General features: G+C 44.4%; 1 protein-coding gene across 10 annotated transcripts in view; it reads left to right on the forward strand.

Moving 5' to 3' along the window:
* Positions 1 to 22,727, forward strand: part of LOC115195396 (MAP/microtubule affinity-regulating kinase 3) — a 110,987-nt gene that overhangs the window by 84,265 nt on the left and 3,995 nt on the right. For 2 of the 10 annotated variants that reach the window (XM_029755218.1, XM_029755235.1), the window contains exons 14-17: positions 3,408 to 3,514; positions 9,088 to 9,333; positions 15,245 to 15,256; positions 21,231 to 21,275. In XM_029755218.1, coding sequence (XP_029611078.1) covers positions 3,408 to 3,514; positions 9,088 to 9,333; positions 15,245 to 15,256; positions 21,231 to 21,275 — 410 coding nt within the window. Of the gene's footprint in view, positions 1 to 3,407; positions 3,515 to 9,087; positions 9,334 to 15,244; positions 15,257 to 18,511; positions 19,292 to 21,230; positions 21,276 to 22,727 lie in introns of those variants that run through there. The other 8 variants (XM_029755226.1, XM_029755243.1, XM_029755258.1 and 5 more) reach the window with 6 other exon arrangements.

Raw genomic sequence — 22,727 nt, forward strand, 5'->3', positions numbered from 1 at the left:
GGTCAGGACTCTGTGCAGGCCAGTCAAGTTATTCCACACCAATCTCGACAACCATTTCTGTATGGACCATTGCTTTGTGCATGGGGGCATTGTCATGCTGAAACAGGAAAGGGCCTTCCCCAAAATGTTGCCACAAAGTTGAAAGCACTGAATCGTCTACAATGTCATTGTATGCTGTAGCGTTAAGATTTCCATTCACTGGAACTAAGGGGCCTAGTCTGAACCATGAAAAACAGCCCCAGACCGTTATTCCTCCTCCACCAAACATTACAGTTGGCACTATGCATTCGGGCAGGGAGCGTTCACCTGGCACCCGCCACACCCAGATTCGTATGTCGGACTGCCAGATGGTGAAGCGGGATCCATCACTCCAGAGAACGCATTTCCACTGCTCCAGAGTCCAATGGCGGCGAGCTTTACACTGCTCCAGCCAACGCTTGGCATTGTGCATGGAAATCTTTTTGGTATTTTACCCCCTTTTTCTCCCCAATTACTATTTTGTCTCATCGCTACAACTCCCCAACAGACTCGGGTGAGGCAAAGGTCGAGTCATGCGTCCTCCGAAACATGACCTGCCAAACCGCACTTGTTAACATCCGTCCCCGCTTAACTCGGAAGCCAGCTGCACCAGTGTGTCGGAGGAAACACCGCTCAACTGACAACCGAAGTCCACCTGCAGGCGCCAGGCCCCCCACAAGGAGTCACTAGAGCGCAGTGAGCCAAGGAAAGCACCCCCGGCCAAATCCTCCCCTAACCCGGACGACGCTGGCCCTATGGGACTCCCGGTCACGGTGGTTGTGACACAGCCTGGGATCGACACCGGGTCTGTAATGACGCCTCAAGCACTGTGATGCAGTGCCTTAGACCGCTGCGCCAATCGGCAGGCTGCGCATGGTGATCTTAGGCTTGTGTGTGATTACTCTGCCATAGAAATCCATTTCATACAGAGGCAGTTTGGAACTTAGTAGTGAGTGTTGCAACTGAGGGTAGATGATTTTTACGCACCTCCGCACTCCCGTTCTGTGAGCTTGTGTGGGCCTACCACTTCGCGGCTGAGCGGTTGTTGCTCCTAGACGTTTCCACGTCACAATAACAGCATTTAGTTGAACTGGGCAGCTCTAGCAGATGAACTGACTTGTTGGAAAGATAGCATTCTATGACGGTACCACGTTGAAAGTCACTGAGCTCTTCAGTAAGGCCATTCTACTTACAATGTTTGTCTTTGGAGATTGCATGACTGTGTGCTCTATTTATACACCATCAGCGGGTGTGGCTGATATTGCCGAATCTACTAATTTAAAGGGTTGTCCACATACTTTTGAATACACACTGCATTCGTAAAGTATTCAAACACCTTGACTTGTTTCACATTTTGTAACATAACAGCCTTATTCTAAAATGGATTACATTTTAGTTTTTTCTCACCAAACTACACACAATTACCCCATAATGACAAAGCATTTTTGCAAATGTATAAAAAATAGAACCCTTATTTACATAAGTATTCAGAGCCTTTGCTATGAGACTCAAAATGTATCTCAGGTGCATCCTGTTTCCATTGATCATCCTTGAAATGTTTCTACAACTTGATTGTAATCCACCTGTGATAAATTCAATTGATTGGACATGATTTGGTAAGGCACACACCTGTCAAAATAAGGTCCCACAGTTGACAGTGCATGTCAGAGCAAAAACCAAACCATGAGGTCGAAGGAATTGTCCGTAGAGCTCCGAGACAGGATTGTTTCCAGGCACAAGGGAAGGGTACCGAAACATTTCTACAGCATTGAAGGTCCCCAAGAACACAGTGGCCTCTATCATTCTTAAATGGAAGAAGTTTGGAACCACCAAGACTCTTCCTAGAGCTGGCCGCCCAGCCAAAAACTGAGCAATCGGGGGAGAAGGACCTTGGTCAGAGAGGTGACCAAGAACCCAATGGTCACTCTGACAGAGCTCCAGAGTTCCTTTGTGGAGATGGGAGAACCTTCCAGAAGGACAACCATCTCTGCAGCACTTTACCAATCAGGCCTTTATGGTAGAGGGGTCAGACGGAAGCCACTCCTCAGTAAAAGGCACGACAGCTCACTTGTAGTTTGCCAAAAGGAACCTAAAGGACTCTCAGACCAAGAGAAACAAGATTCTCTGGTCTGATGAAACCAATATTTAACTTTTTGGCCTGACTGCCTAGCGTCCCATTTGGAAGAAACCTGGTACCATCTCTACGGTGAAGCATGGTGGTGGCAGCATCATGCTGTGGGGATGTTTTTCAGCGGCAGGGACTGGGAGATTAGTCAGGATCAAGGGAAAGATGAACGGAGCAATGTACAGCGAGATCCTTGATGAAAACCTGCTCCAGAGCGCTCAGGACCTCTGGGGCTAGGTTCACCTTCCAACAAGACAACGGCCCTAAGCACACAGCCAAGACAACGCAGGAGTGGCTTCGTGACAAGTCTCTAAATGTCCTTGAGTGGCCCAGCGGGAGCCCGGACATGAACCCGATCGAACATCACTGGAGAGACCTGAAAATAGCTGTGCAGCAATGCTTCCCATCCAACCTGACAGAGCTTGAGAGGATCTGCAGAGAATAATGGAAGAAACTCCCCAAATACAGGTGTGCCAAGCTTGTAGCGTCATACCCAAGAAGACTCGAGGCTGTAATCGCTGCCAAAGGTACTTCAACAAAGTACTGAGTAAAGGGTCTGATTACTTACGTAAATGTGATATTTAAATGTTTATTTGCAAACATTTCTAAACCTGTTTTTGCTTCGTCATTATGGGGTATTGCATGTAGATTGATGATCATTAAACATTTTTTATATCAATGTTGGAATAAGGCTGTAATGTAACAAAATGTGAAAAAAGTGAAGGCGTCTGAATACTTCCAAGTGCACTGTATAGTGTATATACACACAGGTTCACACACCAACCACAATTACGTAGACATCAACACACAAACATTCTCGCTCACAGGGTAGTGTTGATGCCAATGTTGGAAAAAGAGAGACAGAGAGAGAGAATGTTTACAGCATTTGTACTGGTCCATTTGTACTTGGTACAGTATCTTCTCTTGTTTTTCCTTTGATTGCCTATTTTCCACTCTATAATTCTTCTACTGCTATGAGCTAGTGTGTTGTAGTCTGCATTACTTTCTTTCTTCTGTTTGTTCTTTCATTATTTCTGTATCTCTTTCTCTGTCTGTCACCATCTGTCTCAGCTTCCTTCCTCACCCTCTATCAATTCAATTGAAGAAACTTTATTGGCACGAAAAGTGAAAGAACTGACATTGCCAAAGCACAACAGTGTAACTGGATTGTGTTCTTTAAAAACAACAATTTCTCTCTTTCTTTCACTCTCTCACCCTTATCCTCTTTCTCTCTTTTCATAACCCTCTCTCTCTCTCCCTCCAGGCTAACTCAACATCAGGGGGCATGACGAGGAGGAACACGTATGTGTGTAGTGACAGGAATGCCTCGGACCGCCACTCCGCTGTCATCCAGAATGGAAAAGAGAACAGGTGAGAGAAGCCAAAGCTCTGTCTGTCCTGTTGTCCCTCCTGGCCCCCTAAATACAGGCACACAGACCCAGATGCATGCATACACACACGTTTTTAAAAAACATTTTAGTCATTTAGCAGACGCTCTTATCCAGACTGACTAACAGGAGCAATTAGGGTTAAGCGCCTTGCTCAAAGAGAGATTTTCACCTAGTCGGCTCGGGGATTATAAAATGGCGCCTGGGAGGATGGCTGCTGTTTTATTGGCTCTTAACCAACCGTGCTATTTTGTTAGTTTTTTCGCATTGTTTGTAACTTCATTTGTACATAGTGTTGCTGCTTCCGTCTCTTATGACTAAAAAGAGCTTCTGGAAATCAGAACAGCGATTACTCACCTCGAACTGGATGAAGAACTTTTTCTTTAATGAGTCGGACTAGGGGGATTTTCCAAGACACCCAAACAGGCCCTCATCCCTGTCATTCGCAGGAGAAAGAGACAGAGATTATGCGGAAGGAGATCGGGGTGCCTTGTGAGGAACAGGCGACGAGTGGCTAATCTGCCTTTGCCATCGGTACTATTGGCCAACGTACAATTGCTCGATAATAAAATGGACGAACTAAAAGCACGTATATCCTACCACCATGAAATTAAAAACTGTAATATCTTATGTTTCACCGAGTCGTGGCTGAACGACGTCATGAGTAACATACAGCTGGCGGGTTATACAATATACCGGCAGGATAGAACAGCAGCCTCTGATAAGACAAGGGGTGGGAGTCTATATATATTTCTAAACAACAGCTGGTGCACGATATCTAAGGAAGTCTCGATATTTTGCTCGCCTGAGGTAGAGTATCTCATGATAAGCTGTACACCACACTATCTACCGAGAGAGTTTTCATCTATATTCTTCGTAGCTGTCTATTTACCACCACAAACCGATGCTGGCAGTAAGACTGCACTCAATGAGCAGTATATGGCCATAAACAAACAGGAAAACGCTCATCCAGAGGTGGCGCTCCTAGTGGCTGAGGACTTTAATGCAGGGAACCTTAGTAAATCCGTTTTACCTCATTTCTACCAGCATGTCAATTGTGCAACCAGAGGGAAAAAACTCTAGACCACCTTTACTCCACAAACAGAGACGCGTACAAACTCTCCCTCGCCCTCCATTTGGCAAATCTGACCATAATTCTATCCTCCTGATTCCTGCTTACAAGCAAAAATTAAAGCTGGAAGCACCAGTGACTCAGCCAACAGCGGGACTCTAACCCGGAAGCTTATAAGGGCCTTATAAGGGCCTTCCCTGTGGCTCAGTTGGTAGAGCATGGTGTTTGCCACGCCAGCATGGTGTGTGCAACGCCAGGGTTGTGAGTTCGTTTCCCACGGGGGGCCAGTACAACAACAACAACAACAAAAAATGCATGAAATGTATGCATTCACTACTGTAAGTCGCTCTGGATAAGAGCGTCTGCTAAATGACTAAAATGTAAAAAATGATAAGAAATACCGCTATGCCCTCCGACGAACCATCAAACAGGCAAAGTGTCAATACAGGACTAAGATTGAAACGTACTACACTGTATCCGATGCTCGTTGGATGTAGCAGCACTTGCAAACTATTACAGACTACCAAGAGAAGCACAGCTGAGAGCTGCCCAGTAAGACGGGCAAAATTAGTTCTCGCTTTGAGGCAAGTATCACTGAAAAATGCAATGAGAGCATCAGCTGTTCCGGACGATTGTGTGGACACGCTCTCCGCAGCCAATGTGAGTAAGACCTTTAAACAAGCCAACATTCACAAGGCCGCAGGGCCAGACGGATTACCAGGGCGTGTACTCTGAGCATGCACTGACCAACTGGCAAGTGTCTTCACTGACATTTTCAATCTCTCCCTGTCTGAGTCTGTAATACCAACATGTTTTAAGTAGACCACCATAGTCCCTGTGCCCAAGAACACTAAGATAACCTGCCTAAATGACCCGTAGCACTCACATCTGGAGCCATGAAGTGCTTTGAAAGGCTGGTCATTGCTCACATCAACACCAATATTCCAGAAACCCTAGACCCACTCCAATTTACATACCACTCCAACAGATCCATAGATGATACAATCTCTATTGCACTCCACATTGCCCTTTCACACCTGGACAAAAGGAATACCTATGTGCGAATGCTCTTCATTGACTACAGCTCAGCTTTCAACACCATAGTGCCCACAAAGCTCATCAATAAGCTAAGGACCCTGGGGCTAAACACCTCCCTCTGCAACTGGATCCTGGACTTCCTGATGGGCTGCCCCCAGGTGGTAAGGGTAGGTAATAACACATCCGCCACGCTGATCCTCAACACAGGGGCCCCTCAGGGGTGCGTGCTCAGTCCCCTCCTGTAGTCCTTGTTCACTCATGACTGCAAGGCCAGGCACAAGTCCAACACCACCATTAAGTTTTGCCAGTGACACAACAGTGGGAGGCCTGATCACCGACAACGACGAGACAGCCTGCAGGGAGGAGGTCAGAGACCTGACCGTGTGGTGCAAGGACAACAACCTCTCCCTCAGCGTGATCAAGACAAAGGAGATGATTGTGGACTACAGGAAAAGGAGGACCGAGCACGCCCCCATTTTCATCGATGGGGCTGTAGTGGAGCAGGTTGAGAGCTTCAAGTTCCTTGGTTTCCACATCAGCAACAAACTAACATGGTCCAAGCACACCAAGACAGTCATGAAGAGGGCGCAACAAAACCTATTCCCCCTCAGGAGACTTAAAATATTTGACATGGGTTCTCAGATCCTCAAAAGGTTTTACAGCTGCACCAGAGAGTATCCTGATGGGTTGCATAACTGCCTGGTATGGCAACTGCTCGGCTTCCGACCGCAAGGCACTACAGAGGATAGTGCGTACGGCCCAGTACATCACTGGGGCCAAGCTCCCTGCTATCCAGGACCTCTATACCAGGGGAAGGCCCTATAAATTGTCAGACTCCAGCCATCCTAGTCATAGACTGTCCTCTCTGCTAACGCATGGCAAGCGGTACCGGAGCGCCACGTCTAGGTCCAAGAGGCTTCTAAACAGCTTCTACCCCCAAGCCATAAGACTCCTGAACATCTAATCAACTGGCTACCTAGACTATTTGCATTGCCCCTCCCCCCCTCTTTTACGCTGCTTCTACTCTCTGTTATTATCTATGCATAGTCACTTTAATAACTCTACCTATTACCTCAATTACCTCGACTTACCGGTGGCCCCGCACATTGCCCCTGAACCGATACCCCTGTATTGTTATTTTACTGCTGCTCTTTAATTATGTTACTTTTACTGGCCCAACGCTCTTAGATGCTAGGCTACACACGCATACACACTCCCACGAATGCACGCGGACTCACACACACTCCCACGTCGCACTCTCTCACATACACACTCTCACGAACGCACTCTCAAACACACATTTGTCTTTGTCTCACGAACAAAGACACACAATTTCACACACATCTCTTTCCACACTATTGGAAGAAACATTATGCCCGCGGCAGCTCCGTACACCACCCTATTCAAAATTCATGCTGGCCTTGAATATGGTGTTCTAGTTAAACACTGTGTCTGAAGGGGGTTGTTGTTCCAATAGAGGTGCAGGCCCTATTCATCATTATCACACGCACGCACACAGTGTTTTCTCTGTAACACTAGGGGGGGACAGCCATGCCAAAAACCCATTGGTTTGGAACAACAGAGGGATACATTGGGGCCGGTAAATGTCAAGCTCAAGAAAAACCAAAGTGTATTACCCAAGACTGCTACTTTGAAAGCACTGTCTTATCCACATTTAAAAAAACATTTTTTAAGTAGTTCATATGTAGCGTTGGATAAAACACTTTTGAAAGTCATAACTCTTGAGTTCTTCGAAAATACAATAGATGGTCTGCTTGGTGAAGTGTTCTGATTACAACTATACGAGCCTGGTCAAGATTAAAATAGACTATTCCAAGAGAATCTTGAGGACAAAAATGCTTGGAAGGTATATTTGAATTTCTACTCATGGTTCCAAGAGGGTTTAAAACTGAGATGTAAGCTTGGATTTTGACCATTATTTGACCGCCGTCGGTTAGCAGGGGTCACAGTCTTTCATCTCTCTCATGTTCATTAGGCACCAAATGGAAGAAATTGAGTAAAACGGGGATGGACTTACCTGGGTTTGTCCACTAAGAAACACACATTTTGTTTTCCGAGATTCCTTGTGTTACCATGGCAATTAATGTTGAGTGCTCAGATTTATCAACAAGATGACTTTTTGAATGAGTCATTCATGTTGCGAATGAGTTATTCATGACATTCACAAATAGAATTTGTGCAATGCAACATTGCTATACACTGATCCAATTCCCCTCAATTATAAATAAAACCGATATGTATCGAGGACTGAGGGCGACACACTCCTATCCATTCGACAATCCACACCCTTTTACCAGTGCAACCCAATACAGACGCAGTGCAGTCACCACTGCCAAATAAGCTCCCTTAAACTTCTGCTTGTCTAACTAGCTATACTACACTGCTGCTACAGTACATTCATTCAATAGAGCCTTTTCTGTCCTTTACCTCTCTCTTATGAAGTTTGACTCTTTTTTGTATGCCCTCAATGCTTTATTAAAATCCACGTTTTCTGCTCTGGCCCTGTGGCCTTTTTCGCCCCACTTCGCCTCCTGTTCTCTTGGGGGCAGCATGAGTGAAATGTCGGCGGCCTGCACTACTAGCCTCTATGCCTACTCCAAGGCCCTCACCTCCTCCTCGGCCTCAGTCCGCCTGCGCCACCAGAAGGCCCTGTCGGCTTCGGGCCACACATGCTGCCAAACGCTGCCACCTACCGACGGTGTTGACTTCAGGCCTAAGTAAGAGGCTTCCCACCCCAACTCCCAGGGGTTTGACCAGGGGGTCCCATTTGATATGTCTGCGTTTCTCTCTAACCTCGTTTTCCATCCCCCTCCCTGTCCACACTTTCTCTAACACCCTCTGACCTCCCACCGAATGAGTTTCTGACCAATCGTACCCTTTCCCTCCCGAACACTCATCCCACACATTTGCTCACTTCTCATTCCGTTAGCTTCACCCCCAAAACACCACCTCCAATGGCTGAGGACCTCTTTTCAAGGTCCATTTCTGTCTTAATACGAAGAAGGATTGCCTCCTGCTCTGGTCTCTTTCCACTAACATACCCAAGTGTCTTTGGTCTGAAGTAGTGCTAGCCAAATCTCACCTGATAAACAAACCATCCCTAATGTAGCAAAGATAAGCAACCTCTTTGTCATTGGCTCGAATGTCCTAAAGGTTTTAGGTTCCCTTTAACTCTTTAGTCAATTAAACAATAAAAACAAGTGTTTCACATGATGTGGTTGATAAAGTCATAACTAACCAAACCATCCGAGTTGACATCTGCTGCAGGGTGATGGTACCCCCTGTTATGAACATGAATAACCTGGAACCCGGTCAGCTTTAGCCAAGTTTTGGCCTAATGTACAAAACAGACTGTGATCCAGGCTTGATTGTTTAGTCTTGACCCTTAACTCCTCTCCTTCCTCCACCCCCGGCTTCCTCCCTAGCACAACGGCGACGTCCAGTCAACGGAACCCTGGCGGCGCCACGCCCCCCGACCGGGTGCATTTCCCCCGTGGCACGGCCAGCCGCAGCACCTTCCATGGCGGCCAGCTGCGGGAGCGCCGCACTGCCACCTACAACGGCCCGCCTGCTTCGCCCACGCTCTCGCATGACGCCACACCCCTCTCGCAGTCCCGCAGCCGCGGCTCCTCCAACCTCTTCACCAAGCTCACCTCCAAGCTCACACGCAGGTAAGCCAAAGCCACCAATGGTGTCGCCGAAACAATTAAAACTTCCCACTGTACGCAGTGTTCAGCACCGGGGGTTTGAGGAATGTATCCATACCCTATTTCATATTCAAGTCTGTCTAATTTAGGTGGATATAATATCATCCTTCACATCTTCATCGTGATGATTAGACTCAATAAAATGTGATAAATTGTGATATGGATTTTTGTCTATATCGCCCAGTCATATAAAGTGAGCTCCAAAAGTATTGGGAAAGTAACTAGGTTTCCATCCAACCTTTTTTATGTGAGTAAAGTACGTCGGATAAGGAATGTCATGACAGGCCTGATGGAAATGGATAAAAAAATATGTAAACTTTCCAAATGGCAACAAAATACGATAGACAAGGTGGGATCTTTTTGTGTCGGTAAAATTAATTATGCTAAAAAAATGATATAATAACCATCATATTGACGAAAACCTGGAGTCACGATGACATGTTGTGTGTGGTCCTCCCACATTGGGAATGTATGCAGCTTATTGGGATCTTGCAGCTAACTAGCTGCTACCTGAGTGACTATTGGCAACGTCGGTCACGGAATTAACACACATTATTACGGAGCTAGCCAGCTAGCCAGCTGAAGAGTTCCGTCAGCCACTCGTGGGCTATTCCTGAGCTAGCCAGCTGAAGTGTCTCCTGGGCTACAACTCACCTATCCTGACCCGTTTTACTGCCGATGCGGAGCCCCATCGGGTCTTCACGACTGGACCACCGACGTTATCTGCCCGAGGGAGTTATCCAACTGGCCCCTCCGTCGCGACGTAACCTCATCGCCCATCTGCGGCCGGCTAATCGTTAGCTGTCTTTTCGGCTGCGATCTGAATAGGTCTATCGGACACTTTTCTTGGGCCACTATAACTAACTATTTTGCCAATTTGGACAGGTCCCCCCTTCCACACGGAACCCCACTAACCCACAGCCGGAAACGCACGAGGTGGCTAAAAAACAGACCTCCCTCCCATCTTCCACCAGCTTGCTACCTATGGCCCTGCTAGCTGTCTGAATCTCACTGGACCCTTTGATCACTCGGCTAAGCATGCCTCTCCTTAATGTCAATATGCATTGTCCATTGCTGTTCTGGTTAGTGTTTATTGGCTTATTTCACTGTAGAGCATCTAGCCCTGCTCATTATACCTTATCCAACCTCTCAGTTCCTCCACCCACACATGCTATGACATCTTCTGGTTTCAATGATGTTTCTAGAGACAATATCTCTCTCATAATCACTAAATGCCTAGGTTTACCTCCTCTGTACTCACATCCCACCATACCTTTGTCTGTACATTATACCTTGAAGCTATTTTATCGCCCCCAGAAACCTGCTCCTTTTTCTCTCTATTCTGGACGTCACAGACGACCAATTCTTATAGCTTTTAGCCGTACCCTCATACTTATTCTTCTCTGCTCCTCTGGGGATGTAGAGGTGAATCCAGGCCCTGCAGTGCCTGGCTCCACTCCTACTCCCCAGGCGCTCTCTTTTGATGACTTCTGTAACCGTAATAACCTTGGTTTCATGCATGTTAACATTAGAAGCCTCCTCCCTAAGTTTGTTTTATTCACTGCTTTAGCACACTCTGCCAACCCGGATGTCCTAGCTGTGTCTGAATCTTGGCTTAGGAAGTCCACCAAAAACTGTGAAATCTTCATCCCTAACTACAACGTTTTCAGACAAGATAGAACGACCAAAGGGGGCGGTGTTGCAATCTACTGCAGAGATAGCCTGCAGAGTTCTGTCCTGCTATCCAGGTCTGTACCCAAACAATTTGAACTTCTACTTTTAAAAATCCACCTCTCCAAAAACAAGTCTCTCACCGTTGCCGCCTGCTATAGACCCCCCTCGGCCCCTAGCTGTGCTCTGGACACCATATGTGAACTGATTGCCCCCCATCTATCTTCAGAGCTCGTGCTACTAGGTGACCTAAACTGGGACATGCTTAACACCCCAGCCATTCTACAATCCAAGCTTGATGCCCTCAATCTCACACAAATTATTAATGAACCCACCAGGTACAACCCCAAAGCCGCAAACACTGGCACCCTCATAGATATCATCCTAACCAACGTGCCCTCTAAATACACCTCTGCTGTTTTCAACCAAGATCTCAGCGATCACTGCCTCATTGCCTGCACCCGTAATGGGTCAGCGGTCAAACGACCTCCACTCATCACTGTCAAACGCTCCCTGAAACATTTCAATGAGCAAGCCTTTCTAATCGATCTGGCCCTGGTATCCTGGAAGGATATTGACCTCATCCCGTCAGTAGAGGATGCCTGGTTATTTTTTTTAAATGCCTTCCTCTCCATCTTAAATAAGCATGCCCCTTTCAAGAAATTTAGAACCAGGAACAGATATAGCCCTTGGTTCTCCCCAGACCTGACTGCCCTTAACCAACACAAAAAAAAATATTCTGTGGCGTTCTGCATTAGCATCGAACTGCCCCCGCGATATGCAACTTTTTAGGGAAGTTAGAAACCAATACACACAGGCAGTTAGAAACGCCAAGGCTAGCTTTTTCAAACAGAAATTTGCTTCGTGCAACTCCAACTCTAAAAAGTTCTGGGACGTAAAGTCCATGGAGAATAAGAACACCTCCTCCCAACTGCCCACTGCACTGAGGATAGGAAACTCTGTCACCACCGATAAGCCCACTATAATTGAGAATTTCAATAAGCATTTTTCTACGTCTGGCCATGCTTTCCACCTAACCACCCCTACTGCATTCAACAGCACTGCACCCCCCACAGCTACTCGCCCAAGCCTCCCCCATTTCTCCTTCTCCCAAATCCATTCAGCTGATGTTCTGAAAGAGCTGCAAAATCTGGACCCCTACAAATCAGCTGGGCTTGACAATCTGGACCCTTTCTTTCTAAAATTATCTGCCGAAATTATTGCAACCCCTATTACTAGCCTGTTCAACCTCTCTTTCGTGTCGTCTGAGATTCCCATAGATTGGAAAGCAGCTGCTGTCATCCCCCTCTTCAAAGGAGGTGACACTCTTGACCCAAATTGCTACAGACCTATATCCATCCTACCCTGCCTTTCTAAGGTCTTCGAAAGCCAAGTCAACAAACAGATTACCGACTATTTCGAATCTCACCGCACCCTCTCCGCTATGCAATCTGGTTTCAGAGCTGGTCATGGGTGCACCTCAGCCACGCTCAAGGTCCTAAACGACATCGTAACCGCCATCGATAAGAAACATTACTGTGCTGCCGTATTCATTGACCTGGCCAAAGCTTTTGACTCTGTTAATCACCACATCCTCATCGGCAGACTCAGTAGCCTTGGTTTCTCAAACGATTGCGTCGCCTGGTTCACCAACTACTTCTCTGACAGAGTTCAGTGTGTCAAATCGGAGGGCCTACTGTCTGGACCTCTGGCAGTCTCTATGGGGGTACCACAGGGTTCAATTCTTGGGCCAACTCTTTTCTCTGTATACATAAATGATGTCGCTCTTGCTGCTGGTGAATCTCTGATCCACCTCTACGCAGACGACACCATTCTGTATACCTCTGGCCCTTCTTTGGACACTGTGTTAACAACCCTCCAGACGAGCTTTAATGCCATTCAACTCTCCTTCCGTGGTCTCCAACTGCTCCTAAACACAAGTAAAACTAAATGCATGCTCTTCAACCGATCGCTGCCTGCACCTGCCCGCCCGTCCAGCTTCTCTGGACGGTTCTAACTTAGAATTTGTGGACAACTACAAATACCTAGGTGTCTGGTTAGACTGTAAACTCTCCTTCCAGACTCACATCAATCATCTCCAATCCAAAGTGAAATCTAGAATTGGCTTCCTATTTCGCAACAAAGCATCCTTCACTCATACTGCCAAACTTACCCTCGTAAAACTGACCATCCTACCAATCCTCGACTTCGGCGATGTCATTTACAAAATAGCCTCCAATACCCTACTCAACAAGCTGAATGCAGTCTATCACAGTGCCATCCGTTTTGTCACCAAAGCCCCATATACTACCCACCACTGCGACCTGTACGCTCTCGTTGGCTGGCCTTCGCTTCATAATTGTCGCCAAACACATTGGCTCCAGGTCATCTACAAGACCCTGCTAGGTAAAGTCCCTCCTTATCTCCGCTCACTGGTCACCATAGCAGCACCCACCTGTAGCACACGCTCCAGCAGGTATATCTCTCTGGTCACCCCTAAAGCCAACTCCTCCTTTGGTCGTCTCTCCTTCCAGTTCTCTGCTGCCAATGACTGGAACGAACTACAAAAATCTATGAAACTGGAAACACTTATCTCCCTCACTAGCTTTAAGCACCAGCTGTCAGAGCAGCTCACAGATCACTGCACCTGTACATAGCCCATCTATAATTTAGCCCAAACTACTACCTCTTCCCCTACTGTATTTATTTATTTTGCTCCTTTGCACCATATTATTTATATTTTAACTTTGAACTTTCTTCAAACTACAAATCTACCATTCCAGTGTTTTTCTTGCTATACTTTATATACTTTGCCACCATGGCATTTTTTGCCTTTACCTCCCTTATCTCACATCATTTGCTCACATTGTATATAGTCTTATTTTTTTCTACTGCATCATTGATTGTATGTTGTTTTATTCCATGTGTAACTCTGTGTTGTTGTATGTTGTCGAACTGCTTTGCTTTATCTTGGCCAGCTCGCAATTGTAAATGAGAACTTGTTCTCAACTTGCCTACCTGATTAAATAAAGGTGAAATAAAAAAAAATAAAAAAATAAAATAAAAAAACATCATCACACACAGTGATGGAAACACATTTCTAGTGGGAAAATACTTTTGGTTCCCTAAAATGGGACGGGACTTTGTATAAAAGTGCTATAATTTCTAAAGGTTCACCCGATATGGATGAAAATACCCTCAAATTAAAGCTGACAGTCTGCACTTGAACCCCAGTCACAAAGTGCTGGAGTACAAAGCCAAAACAACAAAAAATATGTCACTGTCCCAATATTTTTGGAGCTCACTGTAGTTTGACTCACTGAGTGAAATGAAAGTTGTTTTTCTCTTACCTCAGAAACCCCTTTACAGTGCCTTAGTCTTAGTGCAGCTACATCATTCCCTCAAAGGTCTGCCATGTGTACACTCGGATTTAGTGTAACTGAGTAATAGACCTGCCCTGCTTTTAACACTAAATGTCAATATGTATATCTCTCACTTCTTTGTAGTCCATGTTGGCTTCCCCCCTGACAAAATCTATCAATGCGGCTTTTAATTTGTTTGTGTACCAGAATTAGAATGAATAGAGGCAGCGTCTCAGTTTTTGTGGGTAATATTCATTATTCTGTCCAGACAGATATGGTCATAGACTGAAATTCTTTTGAAAAGTAAGATGAATAGTCTCCTCTCAGAATCAATCTGGTTCTACATTTTAACCCAAATTATATTTTGATGTCACGATGCTCTGTCATGTACAGAATGGCTTCATTACTTTTTTGGGCCTTTTTGCATTAGATGACTAAAGAACAAAGACTCAAGTTCAATCAGAAAAGTAACATAACATGAAAGTATTATTTAATATATTAATTAAACTTTTTTCACAACTTTATCCTTTCATAGCTGCTATTCAGGTATTTCCTGGACCAGATTTGAACACCTAAGCTCTAAAATTATACTCTATACTAGGGAAGCTGCAATGATTCATTATCCAAGCTGTCTGAAATATGCCAGTAACAGATGCTAGCAGCCAGGCTCAGACAGAGATGTCTCACAGAAATGTTGACACCTAAATTCTACTGATTTGTATTATGCTGCTCCAAAAAAAGAAATGTTAAACATTATTTTTTATTTTTTTGAAAACTAAAGATTTGTTTGTACAACATTTGACTGGTTGTTACATTTTTTTTTATACAAATATTTCAATCAGGTTTATCAAAAGGTAGGAAGACCCCGCCAATTGGCTCAGTATGCAATTAATCAGAAACACTTGACTAATCGGTCAACTGTGTAATTCATTTTTTAACCCTGTGTGGACAAAGAGCTTGAATAAAATGCCTGAAACTGACTGACCTCTTGGCTCCTCAAGCCCTAATCGGTGTGCAATTTAGCATGTCTAAGACCTATATGCTTTCTTATCGGTCTTTCAGTTCAGACTATACTAATCAACCATGCATGGTCCTCTACAGAGCAGGTCTGTGCACAATCACTAATGTAAATGCTGACCAATTTCTTCTAAGAAATACAGTATGTTTTTATTTAGTCGTGTGCTCGTTTCACATGTGTATTTGATTGCAGAACTTCTGCACCATACAATGCATTTATGACCGTACATCAAATGCATACAAGTTGGTAAAAGGTTGGTGGTAGCCATTTGCTAGTTTGGCAGCATCTAGCATGATGGTATTCAGGCAAGAACCCTTCCTTTTGGTGACAAGGCTTTTACCACACTCTATGGATCAGTGACATCAGGGGTGGCCCAAGAGTGTTCTATGCCCTATGGAAATACATTTTTACAAAAGAAAATGTATATTTTTGTTTGCAATTGAGGTATAGTACATTTGAGATATATACACTACCAGTCAAAAGTTTAGGAACACCTACTCATTCAAGGGTTTTTCATTATGTTTTACTATTTTCTACATTGTAGAAAAGTAGTGAAGACATCAAAACTATGAAATAACACATATAGAATCATATAGTAATCCAAAAAGTGTTAAACAAATCTAAATATATTTTGTATTTGAGATTCTTCAAAGTAGCCACCCTTTGCCTTGATGACAACTTTGCACACTCTTGGCATTCTCTGAACCAGCTTCATGAGGTAGTCACCTGGAATGCATTTCAATTAACAGGTGTGCCTTCTTAAAAGTTAATCTGTGGAATTTATTTTCTTCCTAATGCATTTGAGCCAATCAGTTGTGTTGTGACAAGGTGGGGGGGTTACTAAATGATTCCCTGTGTGTTATTTCCTTGTGTGTTATGTCTTCACTATTGTTCTGCAATGTGGAAAATAGTAAAAATAAAGAAAAATCCTTGAATGAGTAGGTGTTCTAAAACTTTTGACCTGTGTGTGTGTGTATATATATCTATAGTTGAAGTCGGAAGTTTACATACACCTTAGCCAAATACATTTAAACTCAGTTTTTCACAATTCCTGACATTTAATCCTAGTAAAAATTCCCTGTTTTAGGTCAGTTAGGATCACCACTTTATTTTAAGAATGTGAAATGTCAGAATAATAGTAGAGAGAGTGATTTATTTCAGCTTTTTTTTCTTTCATCACATTCCCAGTGGGTGAGAAGTTTAAATACACTCAATTAGTATTTGGTAGCATTGCCTTTAAATTGTTTAACTTGGGTGAAATGTTTTGGGTAGCCTTCCACAAGCTTCCCACAATAAGTTGGGTGAATTTTGGCCCATTCCTGCTGACAGAGCTGGTGTAACTATGTCAGGTTTGTAGGCCTCATTGCTGGCATACGCTTTCAGTTCTGCCCACAACATTTCAATGGGATTGAAGTCAGGGCTTTGTGATGCCCACTCCAATACCTTGACTTTGTTGTCCTTAAGCCATTTTGCCACAACTTTGGAAGTATGCTTGCGGTCATTGTCCGTTTGGAAGACCCATTTGCGACCAAGCTTTAACTTCCTGACTGATGTCTTGAGATGTTGCTTCAATATATCAACATAATTTTTCTGCCTCATAATGCCATCTATTTTGTGACGTGCACCAGTCCCTCCTGCAGAAAAGCACCCCCACAACATGATGCTGCCACCCCCGTGCTTCACGGTTGGGATGGTGTTCTTCGGCTTGCAAGCCCCCCCCTTTTTCCTCCAAACATAACGATGGTCATTATGGCCAAACAGTTCTATTTTTGTTTCATCAGACCAGAGGACATTTCTCCAAAAAGTACGAGCTTTGTCCCCATGTGCAGTTGCAAACCGTAGTCTGGCTTTTTTATGGCGGTTTTGGAGCAGTGGCTTCTTCCTCGCTGAGCAGCCTTTCAGGTTATGTCGATATAGGACTCGTTTTACTGTGGATATAGATACTTTTGTACCTGTTTCCTCCAGCATCTTCACAAGGTCCTTTGCTGTTGTTCTGGGATTTGCACTTTTCACACCAAAGTACATTCATTTCTAGGAGACAGAACGCATCTCCTTCCTGAGTGGTATGACGGCTGTGTGGTCCTTTGGTGTTTATACTTGTGTACTATTGTTTGTACAGATGAACGTGGTTACCTTCAGGCGTTTGGAAATTGCTCCCAAGGATGAACCAGACTTGTGGAGGTCAACATTTTTTTTCTGAATTCTTGACTAATTTCTTTTGATTTTCCCATGATGTCAAGCACAGAGGCACTGAGTTTGAAGGTAGGCCTTGAAATACATCCACAGGTACACCTCCAATTGACTCAAATGATGTCAATTAGCCTATCAGAAGCTTCTTAAGCCATGACATCATTTTCTGGAATTTTCCAAGCTGTTTAAAGGCACAGTCAACTTAGTGTATGTAAACTTCTGACCCACTGGAATTGTGATACAGTGAATTATAAGTGAAATAATCTGTCTGTAAACAATTGTTGGAAAAATGACTTGTGTCATGCACAAAGTAGATGTCCTAACCGAATTGCCAAAACTATAGTTTGTTAACAAGAAATGTGTGGAGTGGTTGAAAAACAAGTTTTAATGACTCCAACCTAAGTGTATGTAAACTTCCAACTTCAACTGTATTTTATATATATATATATATATATTACCTTTATTTAACTAGGCAAGTCAATTAAGAACAAATTCTTATTTTCAATGATGGCCTAGGAACAGTGGGTTAACTGCCTTGTTCAGGTGTCAGCTCGGGGATTCGATCTTGTAATCTTTTGGTTACAAGTTCTACGCTCTAACCACTAGGCTACCTGCCGCTATATATATATATATATATATATATATATATACATACATACATACATACATACATACATACATACATACATACATACATACATACATACATACATACATACATACATACACACATACACACATACACACATACATACACACATACACTGAAGACAACCAACATTCTTTAAGAGAATAATTTCATGGGCTAGGGATAGGCTGTACTTTTTTCTCACACGCAATGGACACCATCTTTAATTTCAGAGAGCTCTGCTTAATTTTTCTTCTTGGCTGTGTAATTTAGGGTACCCTACTGGGCTCTTAATGTGGCTGCCGATCGAGATGATGATTGAGAAGTGGTTCGTTGCAGGACGAAGTTCAGGTACCGAATCCCCCAGACTATAGATAAATTCCTCCCCATCGTCCTCTCTCTCCTCGCGTTGGTGTCCCTGGAAGCTATTCTGGCCCAGCAATAGAACTTATCTTTGATTTGCTAGCTGGTGGCCCAGCCCTTATCCACCTGGCTAAGGAACTTGTCCCTCAATTTCTCCTTGACTCAGTCCCAGACAGACGCACAGAGTAGTATGACTTAGAATCAGTTCCAAATAGCCTTTAAGTCCTTCTTGCAAGAGGTTTTTTTTCTCGATGACTGTCGATTACCTGCACAATGCAGCTCAAAAGTGCAGGCCTTTGGTTTAGCTGTGAAGCGTAGCCACACGAGCCATGCATTGTGGACTTCAATTATAGCTGTATTTTGAAGCTCTTCAGTTCAGTACAGTCTAGCTCTATTAATAGGGTGTAGTTCTATGGTGTAGTGCCACAGCCGTTGCTCCACCAGTTCTAGTGTACTGCCTCTTTTCAGGGGAACTCCAGTCCATCCAGCCCAGAGATAGTGTTCCTTCTGTCTGAGCATCGAACAAACTCTTTCTCTCTTTGTTTTTTCAATCTCACAGCCAACTAGGTCCAGCACTCTCCATCCGCATGACTATTAGATGTGTTTGTTGTGTTTGTCTGCGTGCATCTGTGTAAGAGGGTTTGGCGTGAATGTGTGTGTGTGTGTCTACATATACAGTGCATTCAAAGCATTCAGACCCCTTTTACCACATTTTGTTATGTTACAGCCTTATTCTAAAATGGATTCCTCATCAATCTACACACAATACCCAATCATGATAAAGCGATTGAATTTACATAAGTATTCAGACCCTTTCTTATGAGACTCGAAATTGAGCTCAGGTGCATCCTGTTTCCATTGATCATCCTTGAGATGTTTCTACAACTTGATTGGAGTCCACCTGTGGTATATTCAATTGATTGGTCATGATTAGGAAAGGCACACACCTGTCTATATAAGCTCCCACAGTTGACAGTGCATGTCAGAGCAAAAACCAAGCCATGAAGTCGAAGGAATGGTCGTAGAGCTCCGAGACAGGATTGTGTCGAGGCACAGATCTGGGGAAGGGTACCAACACATTTCTGTAGCATTCAAGGTCCCCAAGAACACAGTGGCTTCCATTATTCTTAAATGGAAGAAGTTTGGAACCACCAAGACTCTTCCTAGAGCTGGCCGCCCAGCCAAACTGAGCAATCGGGGGAGAAGAGCCTTGGTCAGGAAGGTGACCAAGAACCCGATGGTCACTCTGACAGAGCTCCAAAGTTCCTCTGTGGAGATGGGAGAACCTTGCAGAATGACAACCATCTCTGCAGCACTCCACCAATCAGGCCTTTATAGTAGAGTGGCCGGACGGAAGCCACTCCTCAGTAAAAGGCACATGATATCTTGCTTGGAGTTTGCCAAAAGGCACCTAAAGGACTCTGACCAAGAGAAACAAGATTCTCTGGTCTGATGAAACAAAGATTGAACTCTTTGGCCTGAATTCCAAGTATTATGTCTGGAGGAAACCGTGCACCATCACTACGGTGAAGCATGGTGGTGGCAGCATCATGCTGTGGAGATATTTTTCAGTGGCAGGGTCTGAGAGACTAATTAGGATCGAGGGAAAGATGAACAGAGCAAAGTACAGAGACAACGCAGAAGTGGCTTCGGGACAAGTTTCTGGATGTCCTTGAGTGGCCCAGCCAGAGCCCGGACAATCGAACATCTCGAGAGACCAAAAAATAGCTGTGCAGCGACGCTCCCCATCCAACCTGACAGAGCTTGAGAGGATCTGCAGAGAATGGGATAAACTCCCCAATACAGGTGTGCCAAGCTTGTAGCGTCATACCCAAGAAGACTTCTGGTTGTAATTGCTGCCAAAGGTGCTTCAACAAAGTACTGAGTGAAGGGTCTGAATACTTATGTAAATGTGATATTTCATTTTTTAAGGGGGCAAAAATGTGTTTATGATTTGTCATTATGGGGTATTGTGTGTAGATTGATGAGGGGAAACAACTATTTAATCAATTTTAGAGTAAGGCTTTAACGTAACAAAATGTGGAAATAGTCAAGGGGTCTGAATACTTTCCGAATGTACTGTATCTGCACTTGAGTGTGTGAATATGCCTTAAAGTATTTATCTTAACACACACACAGCTGCCTGCACGCCTCTACCAAACACCTCCACAAAACAAACAGTCTCTCCTCACTCTTTTGTACTCCCTTTGTTTTTCCTTCCCATTGCCAAAGAGAATGTATATAGGTAATCAAACTGGCTGGAGATGCATGGCAATATTGAGGACAGGAAGTTCAGCACTGACACAGAGCATCTGCCTTTTGTTTCATCACAACTCACAGGACTTCTCTGCTGTTTGCACGTCCCATACTGGTGGTGTGAAATGTCCGACTACCAGACGTGCCATTAGGCATGGTCCTTTATGGAGTAGATACAGTTTAACACTGCCTTCCTGTCAATACTGTCTTTTCCCCTCCTTTTTTCCCTCTCTCTCTTATTTCCTAATATCTAAAATTAGTCTTTCCCCCTTCTGTATCAGTATTTTTGATCCGCTCTCTTTTTAACTGGACTGTAAGATCAGATTTTCTCTCTCCATGTCTTTATGTGTTCTCTCACGCCTCCATATCTCAGAGGCCCAGCAGAGTTTGAGAGAAACGGGAGGTTGGAGGGTTCAAGGTGAGACAGAATACTTAAAATCATCAGTGTTTTCTTCCACCTCCATCTCTTATCCCCCCAACCCAATGTGCTGTCAACCCAGCCATCTGCTCTGCCATCCTGGGTCTCCACTTCAGGCGTGCCTGGGGTTTTGGGGTCTATCTGGAGTAGGGCCCTATAAAATCTGCATTGTGGAAAACGTGGATGGAATCATGGAATCCAGACATTAAAATGGAATTGAACTTAGGACATAAAGTAAATTTGTATTGAAAATTAATTTGCCAAGTTAATCATAAGACATGAACAAAACGAATGTGATTCACAGTTTTTTTTCAGAAATGGCACAGGAACGCCCATCTGTGTGTGTTGTGTGCGGTGCGCGTGTATGTCTAGTCTACAGTCGTGGCCAAAGGTTTTGAGAATGACACAAATACTAATTTTCAAAGTCTGCTGCCTCAGTGTCTTTAGATATTTTTGTCAGATGTTACCATGGAATACTGAAGTATAATTACAAGCATTTCGTAAATGTCAAAGGCTTTTATTGACAATTACATGAAGTTGATGCAAAGAGTCAATATTTGCAGTGTTGACTCTTCTTTTTCAAGACCTCTGCAGTCCATCCTGGCATGCTGTCAATTAACTTCTGGGCCACATCCTGACTGATGGCAGCCCATTCTTGCATAATCAATGCTTGGAGTTTGTCAGACTTTGTGCGTTTCTGTTTGTCCACCCGCCTCTTGAGGATTGACCACAAGTTCTCAATGGGATTAAGGTCTGGGGAGTTTCCTGGCCATGGACCCAAAATATCGATGTTTTGTTCCCCGAGCCACTTAGTTATCATGTTTGCCTTATGGCAAAGTGCTCCATCATGCTGAAAAAGGCATTGTTCGTCACCAAACTGTTCCTGGATGGTTGGGAGAAGTTGCTCTCGGAGGATGTGTTGGTACCATTCTTTATTCATGGCTGTGTTCTTAGGCAAAATTGTGAGTGAGCCCACTCCCTTGGCTGAGAAGCAACCCCACACATGAATGGTCTCAGGATGCTTTACTGTTGGCATGACACAGGACTGATGGTAGCGCTCACCTTGTCTTCTCCGGACAAGCTTTTTTTCCGGATGCCCCAAACAATCGGAAAGGGGATTCATCAGAGAAAATTACTTTACCCCAGTCCTCAGCAGTCCAATCCCTGTACCTTTTGCCGAATATCAGTCTGTCCCTGATGTTTTTCCTGGAGAGAAGTGGCTTCTTTTCTGCCCTTCTTGACACCAGGCCATCCTCCAAAAGTCTTCGCCTTACTGTGCATGCAGATGTACTCACACCTGCCTGCTGACATTCCTGAGCAAGCTCTGTACTGGTGGTGCCCCGATCCCGCAGCTGAATCAACTTTAGGAGACGGTCCTGGCGCTTGCTGGACTTTCTTGGGTGCCCTGAAGCCTTCTTCACAACAATTGAACCGCTCTCCTTGAAGTTCTTG

The sequence above is a fragment of the Salmo trutta genome, chromosome 1, assembly GCF_901001165.1.
Source record: "Salmo trutta chromosome 1, fSalTru1.1, whole genome shotgun sequence".
In the NCBI taxonomy this organism is placed as follows: domain Eukaryota; kingdom Metazoa; phylum Chordata; class Actinopteri; order Salmoniformes; family Salmonidae; genus Salmo; species Salmo trutta.